Raw genomic sequence first — 13,677 nt, 5'->3', positions numbered from 1 at the left:
TCTAGTTCTGCCTTGAATTTATTTAAGCTATCAACTTCCACAACAGATGGAAGTTTGTTTCAGAAAACAACTACCCACTGGCTAAATGCAATTTTCCGCACATCTAATCGACAACTGTCTTTCTTCAATTACAGTTTATGCCCCCTCAGGTTTGTAATCTGAGCAAGAGAAAGAATCCCATCAGAATTGAGCCTGCTCAATCCATTCAAAGCCTTATAGACAATCAGACTGCCTTGCAGGTGCCTACTCTCCAGATGCTGCAATTTGCAGAAATTAAACCTTTCTTTGTAAGAGCATACTTTGTTCCTCTCACCAGTCTTGTTGCCCTTCTCTGTACTCATTCTAGCAACTCTACATCCTTCCTAAAATGTGGCTTCCAGACCTGTACACAGTACTCAAGGTGTGGCCTAACCATTGCCTTATACAAGGAGATAATCACCTCCTTATCCCTGCTCCCAAAATTACTGTATATCATTGACAAAACTGCATGACCTGCTCCGACAGCCTGTCTGCACTGATCATAGAAATTCATATCTGACAGCACAATTACCCCCAGTTCTTTTTCATTCTCCACCTATCTGAGTGTAGTACCATATAGTTGGTACATTTTCCTTGGGTTACTCCTACTCATAAACAGTACTTTGCATGTCAATGTTAAACTTCAGTTGCCATTTCTCAGCCCATCTGCCCAACTTCTCCAAGTCCTGTTGCAGCAATATACTGTCATTATTGTTGTTAACAACCCTGCCAACCTTTGTATCATCTGCAAATTTGACATTAAGCTTGATAAACATCAATATCATTGATAAATATACAAAACAACAATGGTCCCGACACCAAACCCTGGGGGATACCACCATAACATTAGTCCACAAAGAGCAGTGTTCATGGATTACCACTGTGTTTCTTCTATTCAAATGGCCTTTTATCCATTGTAGAACTTGTCCTTAATGTCATACTGCTCCAATTTGTACAGTAGTCTTCCATGTGCAACAAAAGCTTTCCTGATATCCAAGTATATGATATAAAAATTATTTTCTGCATCCAGTTCATTTGTGAACACATCATAGTATCCAATCAGATTGGTCAGACAAGACTTCTCCTTAAACTCATGCTGTGTCTGAATTATTACTGCAGTCTTGTCTAGATGATCCTGCAATGCTTCTTTAACCAGTGACTCCATTATTTTCCCTGGAACAGAAATCAAACTAACATTTCTGTAATTACTCATGTCACCCTTTGATCCCCTTTATGAATTGTAGATACATTTACACATCTCCAGTCCGTGGGATTTCCCGAGTCCAAGGATGCTCTCAATTATGGCTAAGGGTTTGCTTACTAACTTTGCCACCTCCTTTAATACAGCTGAATAGATCCCATTCATTCCACATGCCTTTCTTATGTTTAACTTCAACAATTTCCCCTCCACTTTGCTCTCAGTTATTACAAAATCATTTAATTCCCTGTTAGTGTTTGATAAACATCTGGCCCTCTCCTCCTTTAACTCCTGATGTGTGAATGTAGATGCAAAATACTCATTTAGTTTGGCAGCTATCTGAGAATGATCATCTATAGTCAAACCACTGATATCAAGTGGACCAATGTGATTCATCCTCTTCCTTCTAGAGTTTATATAAGTAACGGAGTCCTTGTTTTTGTAGCATCCTTTGCCAAAGATCTCATGATCTGCCTTCACTTGCCTAATCTCGTTTGTGACTTGATTACAGACTAGCTTATATCTGCCATAGGCTTCTGTGTCGCCTGATAATTTATATGCATCACATGCATTTTTCTTCTCTGTCATGAGTCATTAGTTCATCTGACGTCCATTTGGGCCTGAACCAAGAACAGTATTTCTTAGTTGGAACAAAAAGCCTAGTAGCATCCAAGATTACTTCCTTGAATGGTTCCCATTTAGAATTTGCTGTTGGTAACATCATCAGTTGGTACCACTGTATACAATTTAAAAAAATCTGAGACCACTGTAGTCACCTTTGCGAAAGCAAAGGCCCTTCCCTTTACCCTGATGGTAGTTACATCTTTAATTAAACCCACATCAGTACACAGTGATCACTGCCACCTAGTGGTTCCTTTATCTGTAAATTCTTAATTCACGAATAATCGCTGAATTAATGCACTACTGATAATCAAATCAAGAGTGTTACTCCCTCTGGTTGCCTCTCTAACATGCTGCTGTAGAAAACAATCATCCAATAAATCCACAAAAGCCTTGCTAGTGTGTGAGTGTCCAATCCACAAGTTCCAGTCAAAATCTGGGAAGTTAAAATCCCTCATTACAAGACACTGACTGGCACACTATTTCTCTGTATAATTGTTCATTGTACTCAGAGTCATTAGGTCTATAACAAACTCCTACCCTCATTTTTGCTTTCCCAGTACTTATGTCACACCAAACTGACTCAACATTGCACTGTCCACCTATGTCAACTGGATGCACTTCTTTAGATTAAATGTATTTCTTAACTAACAGCATAATGCCTCCTCCCTTCCTATTCTGTCTATCATTTTTATACACATTGTACTCCCCAAATTCCATTTCTGCATTCCTTCTATCTATGTGACACCACGTCTCTGATATCTCAACAATATCCCTCTTTGATTTCTTGACCAGCACTTCAAATTCATTTACTATACTCCTAGCATTGGTGTACATGCAAGCATACATGTTGTTGTTATTTGGTTTTTAGGATCATTAGCAACTAAGGCCATATTGCTCTGGGGATATGCGGTGATCATTTCTTGACCTTTCACCATCCTCTGTATTTGGTGGTCACGGGCTCGAACCCCGATCTAATCAAGAAGCGTGTGCTATGCACTGCTGCTCCTGCTCACCTGGCTATGGAGACGCCAAGTATACATGTACCTGTTTTTACTCTTAGTTACTCTAACAACATTCCATGTATTTACTTGTTTCATGGCTCCCATCAGTTCCTGAAATCCCCAGCAACTTGCTTTCTGGGCTGCTGCTCATTCCAATAGAAGCAGTGCAAGAATCATTTTCATCCTTGCTTGTTGCTACTGTTAATCTATTAGTCTTGTGACTCCCCCAAAGCTAGCAGTTTTCTGATCCACCCATCACTGCCTCGCTATCATCAGCAAATATTCTTGCACCTTTTCAATTGACCATGGATACTGCAGTTATGGACAAAGCCTACAAGAAGCACTACAACCTGTATACCGCCTACATGGACTACTGCAAGGCTTTCAACTCCATACCCCATAGCTGGCAGATAAATATGCTGAAGATCTTCAAAGCCAACCAAACATTGACACTTCCTAGAAGCAAACATGGCAAAATGGAGGACCACCATCGTCAAGAACATAATGACCAGACTGGTCCCCTCCAAAGACTCTTCCAGGGAGATGCTCCGAGTCCAACTATGGTTCTTTCTAACACTCAACCCACTGTCCGCCATATTCAATAACAGCAAGAACAGATATACCCTAAAAGAAGGTGAAAGATCCCGTATACCCTCTCTCGCCTGAAGTACATGGATGCCATCAAACTCTATGCCACAACCTAGAATTAACTCCAACATCTACTCTGGATCACTGAAGAGTTCAGGCAATGACATCAGGATGCAATTTGGCCTATAAAATGCAAGACCCATGGACTGCATCAAAGACATTCAGTCAGACAAAACTACCAGCTGAAGACCAGTGAGGCGATTGAAGCCATGACAGAGAGAGAGTGACCTACAAATATCTAGGGAAGATGCAAGCTCACCAGTTAGGAGGTCAAAGCCCACCTGACCGAGAAATACCATCAGTGACTGAGAAGTTTACTAAAATCAAAGCTGAATGGTGGAAATGAGGTCAAAGCCATAAACACTTATGCAGTCCCAGTACTAACATACTCCTTTGGGATCATAGATTGTACCAACACCGAACTGGTGGAGATTGAGTTCGACCAAGGTAATAATAACAAAGAGCTGCCAACACCACCCAAAGTTGGCCATTGAGAAACTGACCACAGCCCAGGAAAAAGGATGAGGTGAACTGACTGAAGTCATTGAACAAGAAAGCAATTAAGAACTTGGGAGATTATTCCAGGAAAACACACCAATCTGACATGCCATAAGAAAGACAGACAAATGGCACACAATGCTCACCTTAACCAGAAGATCTCATTCATACAGACAAAAATATAGTTGAACCATGCCAGAAACTACACACAACCCATGGCAGAAACTTAGACTGAAGGATTCGTGCTGGCCATCCAAGACCAGATAATCAACACCAAGAATTACATCAGCAAGGATCCCAGCGTAACAGATGTCAACAATGTCACTTTGCCCTAGAAACAATCCAGACAGAGTATAATCACAGACAACCAGGTGGCCGGGATAATACATCAGAAGCTAGTGCAAAAATACTAGTTGATCAAAGAAAGTGTGTTGTATTACAAGTATGAACTTGGGGGTCTCTAGAAGGCTGTTCTAGAGACCCCACCACTCGCAAACTATAGTGGGACTGCATTGTAATAACGCAGAAGATTCCACACAACAGACCAGATAAAACCCTCATCGACAAGAAGGAAAATGCTTCCTACATGATCAACATACAGTGCCCAACACCAGCAACCTCCAGAAAACCTATGAGGAAATGATCAGAGTACACAGACCTAAGACAGAAAATCAAAGGAATGTGGCATATGGAACAAGTAATGACCATCCTGACCACTGTGTGGCATGGTGCCAAAGAACCTAGCAGCAATAGGCCTCCCAGAGAATACACGGAACTCCAGAAAGCTACGATTCTGAATGCCTGTAGGATTTAAGAGAGTTCCTCAAATGACAGTAATAATAGTTCCTCGAACAATGATGATGATAATAATAATAATAATAACCCGACAACCAATAATCCCAAGTATTTAGTACCAGTCAGGCGGCAGAAAAAAAATCCCATAAAGTAGAAAAGGATTTTTATAATAATAGTGATCTCCTTGATACATGTCTAGGGAGTCAGGGTTATCTAATTTTTATCTTTGGTACCAACTACTCTTTAAAACAAGCCAGCGAATACATATTTTAAAGGAAATTAAGTCACACAACAGTGGTATATTAAATGATAATTTGCATTAGTCTGATGTTCAGTACATTTTTTGTCAGGAGACAAAGAAATTAAACAAACCATAAACCCAGTTCATTTTTAATTTGAGGATTACACTTTTTTCAATAACAGTTATAAAATTAGAAAATGTCTTAAACTGATACAAATAAAGGTAGTTAAAAATGTTAAAACTGAAAAACAGATCCACTAACCTCCCATTTCATCAAAGACTACATTGGAGCCATTAGAACTTAATTCTTCTTTCTTAGATTCACTGTCATCATCTTGAGTATGAATTATTACATCACCTCAAAGAAGGAAAAAAAAATTTATAACAAACTAACAGGGATAACATTATTTCATGTTTAGAAATTGCAAGAAATTTCATGCAATGACAAATTCTGCATGATAAAAGTTCTTTAAATCTAACAACCTAACATCAAAAACTTGCAATATAATTTTGTCCTTTAAAATAAAAGGTTTTCTGATGATAGTAAGTAGATTTAAAGAATGTCCACTTTTTGACCTATATAGATGCTATAGAAATAACAAAATTCTAGACCAGAAGTGGCCAATCCACAGTACTTATCCCACTTGTGGTACAAACAGCTTTTGTTAATAGCACACATCCCAGTATGAAAAAATTAATATTAAAAATTATGCAACCAATCTGAAAAATCATAAATGAAGCTAAGCATACAGTTTAAGCTACACATTTATTGATAAAAATTATGACCTGGGCTTCAATGTAAAGGGAACCTACAGTTCATTTTACTGCCTAATTAATGCAAGTAAGTGAGTTTGTGACACTGATTCTGTAAGAATGAATATTTGTCAACCTATATTAAATTTTATGAATGTAAAATTGTTTTATTATAAGCACATGGCATAAGATTCTGTTATGTAATTAGCAAAAATATTTGGCTGCAAACAGGTGTGGATCATTAAAGGTTGGGAGGAAAGTTTGATTCTAGTAGCTTCTGGATCTGCCCCTAAGTGGCAAGACTCATTTCCAACATATGTAGCAGCACACTGCAGGAAAAGTTGCCAATCTATTCCAGACTATCAGAAAATTCCTCCGTGATTATCCTTTTAATTTCTGGATATTGCAACAATAGAAACCATGAATTCAGAAGTTTAAAAAGAAGGAACACATTACTGTTCATATAAATGTACTTGGGTTTATATTATTAATTTCAATATAAACTATAGCACAGAAAATGGCACATCAATAGAAGTGCCATTTTCTGCCCTAACTGTGCTCTATGCACTCCATTTTAGGGCCAAATCAATGACAATACTAATATCTCATTGATATAATGTAATACCAAAACTAAATATGCAAATTTATTCAAATTTGCATACACACACATAGTAAGTCAGAAGATTGCAATGATCATGCCATATAAACAACAGTAATCATCATCAGCCTGGAACAATGTAGTTGGTCATTACCATCCTATAACATGAAATTATCCCTTATTGCATGTGCATGTGGTTTCACAAACGTATTCAAGATGTCCGTATCCAAGAAGGACCAGGGTATGTCTGCCAGGGGCAAAAGTTGATGACGTTGTAGAGCGGATATCATCTTTTAAGGGCACAAAAGGTGATATAGTTGTACACGTTGGCACTAATGACATTAAGAGTAGGAGACCGGCGGAATTACTTGACAAGTACAGGTCACTGATGAAAAAAAGCCGTGAATTAGGGTTGAAATTGAAAGTGTCTGCAATTCTGCCCAGACACGATAGGAGGGAGTATATGATGAGAGCCCTGTCAATCAATTCGGCCCTGGAAAGATTGTGCAGGGCTCAAGGGGTAGAATTTTTTTCAGCCTGGTCTGTACTTGTTAACAGGAGAGACTGCTTCTACAGGGATGGGATACACTTAAATAGAAAGGGTGCAAGAATGTTTGCTGATGCTATCGAGGCAATGTTAGGTGGGTCGGAAAACTGCTAGATTGGGGGGATACAAGGACTAATAGATTAACAGTAGCCACTGGCAGAGGTGAAAGTGATTCTTGCACTGCTTCTATTGGAATGAGCCGCAGCCTGGAAAATAAGATGCAGGATATTTCAGAGACTGCTGGGAATCATTGGGGTACAAGTAAACACATGGGTTGTGTTAGGGTAGCTAAGAAAAAGAACAGGTGCATGTATACTTGTGTGTACACCAATGCTAGGAGTTTAGTAAATAAATTTGATGAATTTGAGGTATTGCTCAAAACATCAAAGGCAGATATTGTGGGGATTTCAGAGACGTGGTGTCACACAGATATAAGAAATGCAGAACTGGAATTTGGGGAGTACAATGTGTACAGAAAGGATAGACAGGATAGGAAGGGAGGAGGGGTTATGCTATTAATTAAGAAACACATAAAATCCAAGGAAGTGAAGCCAGTCGACATCGCTGGACAGTGCAGTGTCGAGTCAGTTTGGTGTGACATAAGCATTGGGAGATCAAAATTGAGAGTAGGAGTGTGCTATAGGCCTAATGACTCTGATGAGTATAATAAGAAACTGTTCGGAGAAATAGAGTGGGCCAGTAAATCAGAGAGTCTTATAATGGGGGATTTTAATTTCCCAGATATTGACTGGAATTTGGGGGCTGGTCACTCACACAGTAGCAAGGCTTTTGTGGATTTATTGGATGATTGTTTTCTACATCAGCATGTTCGGGAGGCAACTAGAGGGAGTAATACTCTTGATTTGATTATCAGTAGTGATTCTTCATGCATTCAGAATCTGCAGATAAATGAACCACTTGGTGGCAGTGATCACAGTGTGCTGAAGTGGGAGTTACTCAAAGAGGTAACTACCATTAGGGGTAAAGGGAAGGGGTATTGCTTTCGTAAAGGCGACTACAATGGACTGAGACAGTATTTAAATTCTATACAGTGGGATCAACTGATGATATTGCCAACAGCAAATTCAAAATGGGAAGCATTCAAAGAACTTATCGTGGAAGCTACTAGGCTTTACATACCAACTAAGAAATATTGTTCAAGGTTTAGGCCTAAATGGTTGTCAGATGAACTAATGAGGCATATGGCAGAGAAGAAAAATGCATGGGATACATACAAATTAACACGTGACACGGATGCCTATGATAGATACAAGTTGATCTGTAACCAAGTTACAAAGGAGGTTAGGCAGGCGAAGGCAGATTACGAGAGATCCTTGGCAAGGGATGCGAAGAAAAACAGCAAAGAGTTCTTTACTTATGTAAACTCTAGAAGGAAGGGGATGAATCAGATTGGTCCACTTGAGATCGATGGGTCAACTGTTGATGACCCTGCTCGGGTAGCTAACAAACTAAATGAATATTTTGCATCGACATTCACACATGAGGAGTTATTCAGCGAGGGGAATGCCAGAGGTGTATTCAACTCTAGCAGTAAGCTAGAGAATCTTGTAATAACTGAGAGCAAAGTGGAGGAGAAATTGTTGAAGATAAACACAAGAAAGGCACCTGGGGTGGATGGGATCTATCCAGTTATATTAAAGGAGGCAGCAAAGGAGGTAAGCAAACCCTTAGCCATAATTATGAGAGCTTCCTTGGACTCAGGGGAGGTACCCATTGACTGGAGATGTGCAAATGTGACCCCAATTCACAAAGGGGGATCAAAGGCTGACACAAGTAATTATAGACCTGTGAGTTTAACTTCTGTTCCCGGAAAATTAATGGAGGCACTGGTGAAAGAAGCACTGCAGGATCATCTAGACAAGACTTCAGTTATAGCTAGGACACAGCATGGTTTTGTTAAGGGGAAGTCTTGCCTGACCAATTTGATTGGATACTATGATGCAGTCACAAAAGAACTGGATGCAGGGAATAACTTTGATATTATATACTTGGATCTTAGAAAGGCTTTTGATACTGTTGCACATGGAAGACTGCTGCACAAATTGGAGCAGTGTGGCATTGGAAGCAAGTTGCTGCTATGGATAAAGGGGTGGTTGAGGGGGAGAAGACAGAGAGTGGTAATCAATGGACACTGCTCATCGTGGACTAATGTTATTAGTGGAGTCCCTCAGGGTTCAGTATTGGGGCCTTTATTGTTTTCTGTATTTATAAATGATATTGATGATGGTATATCAGGCTTAATGTCCAAGTTTGCAGACGATACAAAGGTTGGCAGGGTTGTCAAGGACACTACTGACACTATGCTGCTGCAACAGGATTTGGAAAGGTTGAGCAGATGGGCTTCGAGGTGGCAAATGAAGTTTAACATTGACAAATGTAAAGTACTACATATGGGAAACAGCAACCCCAGAGCAACGTATCAACTCTGTGGTACTACACTGACAGTGGTAGAGAATGAAAGGGACCTGGGGGTGGTGGTGCAGGCAGATATGAAGTTCTCTGAGCAGTGCAGACGAGCTGCAAGAGTAGCTCATGGTGTATTGTCAATGATATATAGAAATTTTTCTAGCAGGGATAAGGAGGTGATTATTCCCTTGTATAAGGCAATGGTCAGGCCACACCTAGAGTACTGTATACAGGCCTGGAGGCCTCATTTCAGGAAGGATGTAGAGCTGCTGGAACGAGTACAGAGAAGGGCAACTAGATTGGTGAATGGGACAAAGGGGTTCTCTTACGAAGAAAGGCTTAAGTTTTGCAAATTACAGTGTCTGGAAACTAGGCACCAGCGGGGTGATCTGATAGAGGTGTACAAAGCCTTGAATGGTTTGAGCATGCTCAATGCTGATGGGATTCTTCCTCTAGCTCAGAAAAATCACCTGAGAGGGCATAAATTCAAATTGAGGAAAGACAGATGTAGGATAGATGTGCGGAAATTTGCCTTTAGCCAGCGGGTGGTTGGTGGGTGGAACAGACTTCCATCCCTTGTCGTGGAAGTTGATAGCCTAAATAAGTTTAAGGCTCAGCTGGACAGGTATTTCGAACGAACAGAGGGGTGAAGTGGAAGTGGTTATTTTTATTTATTTATGTTACTTTTTTTTTTTTTTTGGCTGATGCTGCATAAGCTTGCTTTCTTGCATCAAATGCCTCTACTAATGCTAATGCTAATGCTAATGTCATTTCCACATCTGTGCAAAATACTACATGTTCCCTGAAAGCACACAAGTGTTTCCACTTGGAGATGCCTGACTAAACTCTTGTGTTTTTTTTTTTTTTTTCAGTGATATAGAGGAAATGCAATGTTCTTGGTTCCCAGATGAACATCTTGAATCATTGTGTAGAGCAACACTAGACTAGTGAACAGTTCACTGCCATTGGTGTTGCGTCCACAAAACATCCTGTATACATAATTTCAACTGCGTTCTTTTACTCTCTATGTGCAGTATAGGAAGCAGACATCCAGTCATACTGCAAAGAAGCCACCCTCATGAAATTTCCATCATATGGTAGAGGCAAACACAGATGTTGCTGTAATGATCACTAGGTTTAAGTACATCAGAGATGATGCCAAACTGTGCCTTTCTGCAAAAACTCAAAGGCAGCTGTCTATCCATGATAAGACTTCTAGTACCAGTCACTGATTCGTGTATCTTCCCCAAAGCTCTGTTCACTCCTCTGACTACTAATTCTATCAGTTCAAAAATGAGCTAATGTAAAAACCCACTTGAGAACTTGGCTTCCCTTTTACCTGGTCAAGAAACTTCTAATATGCTCCCGTCTCCAGATTATTAGTTATTGAATCCCTTAATACAGTTGTTCAATTGTACTCTTCAATCTTCTCTCTGTGATAAAATCAGCACTGAAATCCTTCCCAATATTTATTTTATCAGTTTATTTCTCCATTGAGGAGACACCCCTGGGACAGCCTTTGGCTAGAAGGATGTGGGATACATTTGAAGGTGTAAAGCAGACCCCATGAGCAAAAGGTTATATAGCCCATGGGACATTCACCCTGAAAGTACATTTGAAAGTATAATTTTCATATTAGAATATTTCATATTTTGACATTAAAGGTTGACATTTAAAATTATGAGAAGATATTAGAATATTTCGACATCTAAGGTTGACATTTAAAATTATGAGAAGATATTATTAGAATATTTCGACATCTAAGGTTGACATTTAAAATTATGAGAAGATATTATAAAGGTTGTCACAATTTAATGCAGTTTTGATCTGAGTGGCTGTGCACTAAAGTTGTGCTAGACGATACGAGGCAAAGACCTGCATGCAACCTATAAGCATGGTTGTTACAAAGTTTATCCGGTTCAATCCTTAGTTGATTAAAGAGTTCAATCGTGTTTGCTGGAAAAAAGCGACCATGGCTGTCCAGGTTTTTTTAAGTTGCTTTGGAGAGGTCTTGTAACAATATTCCTGGGGGCTTCTTGATTAGAATGAAACAAACCATCGATGCTGGGAATGACTAATCTTCCTGTTAGCAGTTGGACTAATATAAACATGTTTCTGCAAAGGGATAAAAGTGTGCTTTGATCCCTGTGCATAACTGAATAGAATCTTTTAACAGATTTTTTCCCTTATTCATCCATCAAATTAGTAAACAAATATGATATTGATGTCTCCCTGTTTCTACAGAACAGGATTATCAGGTGTTATCTATATAACTGAGGTGTAGCATGTAAAGCCTCCTGTCTGCCCTCTTAGTAATGCTATCGAGCAAGCACTTAATTGTGTTAATTCTGTTATTATTATTACTTTGAAACTATCTGTGTATTGCATATTAAAACTATTGTATGTGAAATCCATCATATGGTATATGTGTACTGTGTAAATGTGCTGTTTAATAATATATAATTCATTTCTCTCATGTACTGTATACATTCTATCCTTGTAAGCCCTCCAGCTAAGTGCTGTACAGGATGGTTCTATCTCTTGCTCAGCAAGCATATTTGTACCTTTAAGCCTGATGACGAATTAACTGATTTTTATTATTATGAATGCACAAACATTCAGGAAGACTGTTCCTTTCAGACACTAACACACTTAGCAACCTAGATGCAACTGACTGGTTCACTAAATGAGAAATAAGTGTGGTTGCTGGATAGGCTAATCAGTAACTAAGTCCAGCCACTTTAATTTGTATGCAACATGTAAAATCAGTACCATCCTTTGGGTACATAATGATCAGTTCATTGCATATTTAAAACATATGCTTCCGCCTAAAACTCTCTAATCACAGCATATGACAACAGTTTCGTTAATTTTTTTGAAATTTAAGTTTGTTTTTTTTAAATTAACAGTGATAATATAAGTTTTAAAATAAAAAAAACACACTACCAAGTATTTTAAGATGTTTTATTAGGCACCGAAAAATTGAGCAAGAAAATGCTGATTGTTAATATTAACAACTATACTGATTTTTCTTCAAAATATCCTCCACGAGATTTTATCACTGCCTTATGCAGATGTGGCATTTAGGCTATTCATTTTATAACAGTGTCTTGAATAACATTATTCCAAGCAATCTTCAAGGTTTCCCATAAATTTTGGGAAGATGGGTAGACTCCGTGGACTTGTTCTAGATGATCCAACAAAAGCTCTATTAGGTTCAAGTCAGGTGACTGGGGTGGCCGAACTAAAATTTGCAATACTCCCTCCTGTTTAATTGCTAGAAAGTCCCTGCATAGCTCACATCTGTCTTGTTCATTACCTTGTTGTAATATAAAATTTCTTCCACAAAGTCAAATTCCAGAATGTTTTTATAGCCTTCTTTTCTTAAAATTAATTTAATTTTGATGATTTCACCTGCAACAGAAAAACAGAAGCAACCCCATTTTTTAAAAGAAACACAAACTTTCTCACAAACTCTTTGATTCAAAAATTTCAAATTTGGATTCGCCATTCCACAGTACGTTTTTCCACTCTTCAGTTGTCCAACATTGATGGCTTAGTCCAAGCCAACCATTTCTTTCAATTTTCTGGTTTTAATCAGGGTTTTCAGACCACTAAATGACCATGAAGTCCTGCTTGCTTAAGACAAAGTTTTACATCAGATGTAGACACAGGAATTTCTCTGTTCCTATTACACTCAGCTGGGATTTCAGGTGCAGTAAGTCATCAATTGTGTTTAGAAATTAGTGTTAGGGTCCTAACTTGTGCTTCTGTTGTTACATGCAGCCATCCCAGTTGTGGTGTCCTTTTAAACTGCCAGTCTCCTTGATTTGATGAATGGTAGTTTGTACTGCTTTAAATACAACCCCTAGTTTTTTGCCAACCCATCTCATGGAATAACTTTCTTTATACAGAGTTATAATAGCACTTCCTTTTTCAACATGCAGTTCCTTATTTCTTGCCATATTTACCATGAAACAAACAAAACTTACGACAAACACTCTTTCTAAATTAATAAGTTGATTTATAAGTTAAATTATAAATCAATAAGTTAGATTTTATAGGTTAAACTTATAAAATAGAGTTAAAATAGGCAGTTGTAGGATAGATGTGCGGAAAACAAGGTTTTAGTATATACAAAAATCCTGTAGCTGTTTTTTTTTTTTTTTCTGCAAACAAACTTGTTACATGAGACAACATGTCTTACTATATGTGAAGATATATGGAATATACACATAGAAGTTTTGTGCAACTGGCAATTGTTGCTCAACTCAAATCTCTGATGATCATTTTGATGGATCACGTTTCAAGCAGTGGTGAAGTTAGTCA

At 38.5% G+C, this 13,677-nt stretch overlaps 1 protein-coding gene across 1 annotated transcript in view; it reads right to left on the bottom strand.

Moving 5' to 3' along the window:
- The window catches only part of LOC150087418 (uncharacterized), a 99,106-nt gene that overhangs the window by 18,509 nt on the left and 66,920 nt on the right, over positions 1-13,677 (bottom strand). The window contains exon 7 of the mRNA XM_090371171.1: positions 5,286-5,381. Within this exon, the coding sequence (XP_090227297.1) occupies positions 5,286-5,381 (96 nt within the window). The remainder of the gene's footprint in view (positions 1-5,285; positions 5,382-13,677) is intronic.

The sequence above is a fragment of the Mastigoproctus giganteus genome, chromosome 4 (assembly GCF_048544385.1).
Source record: "Mastigoproctus giganteus isolate SK-2022 chromosome 4, ASM4854438v1, whole genome shotgun sequence".
Classification (NCBI taxonomy): Eukaryota; Metazoa; Arthropoda; class Arachnida; order Uropygi; family Thelyphonidae; genus Mastigoproctus; species Mastigoproctus giganteus.
This window is presented reverse-complemented; position numbering and strand designations above follow the sequence as displayed.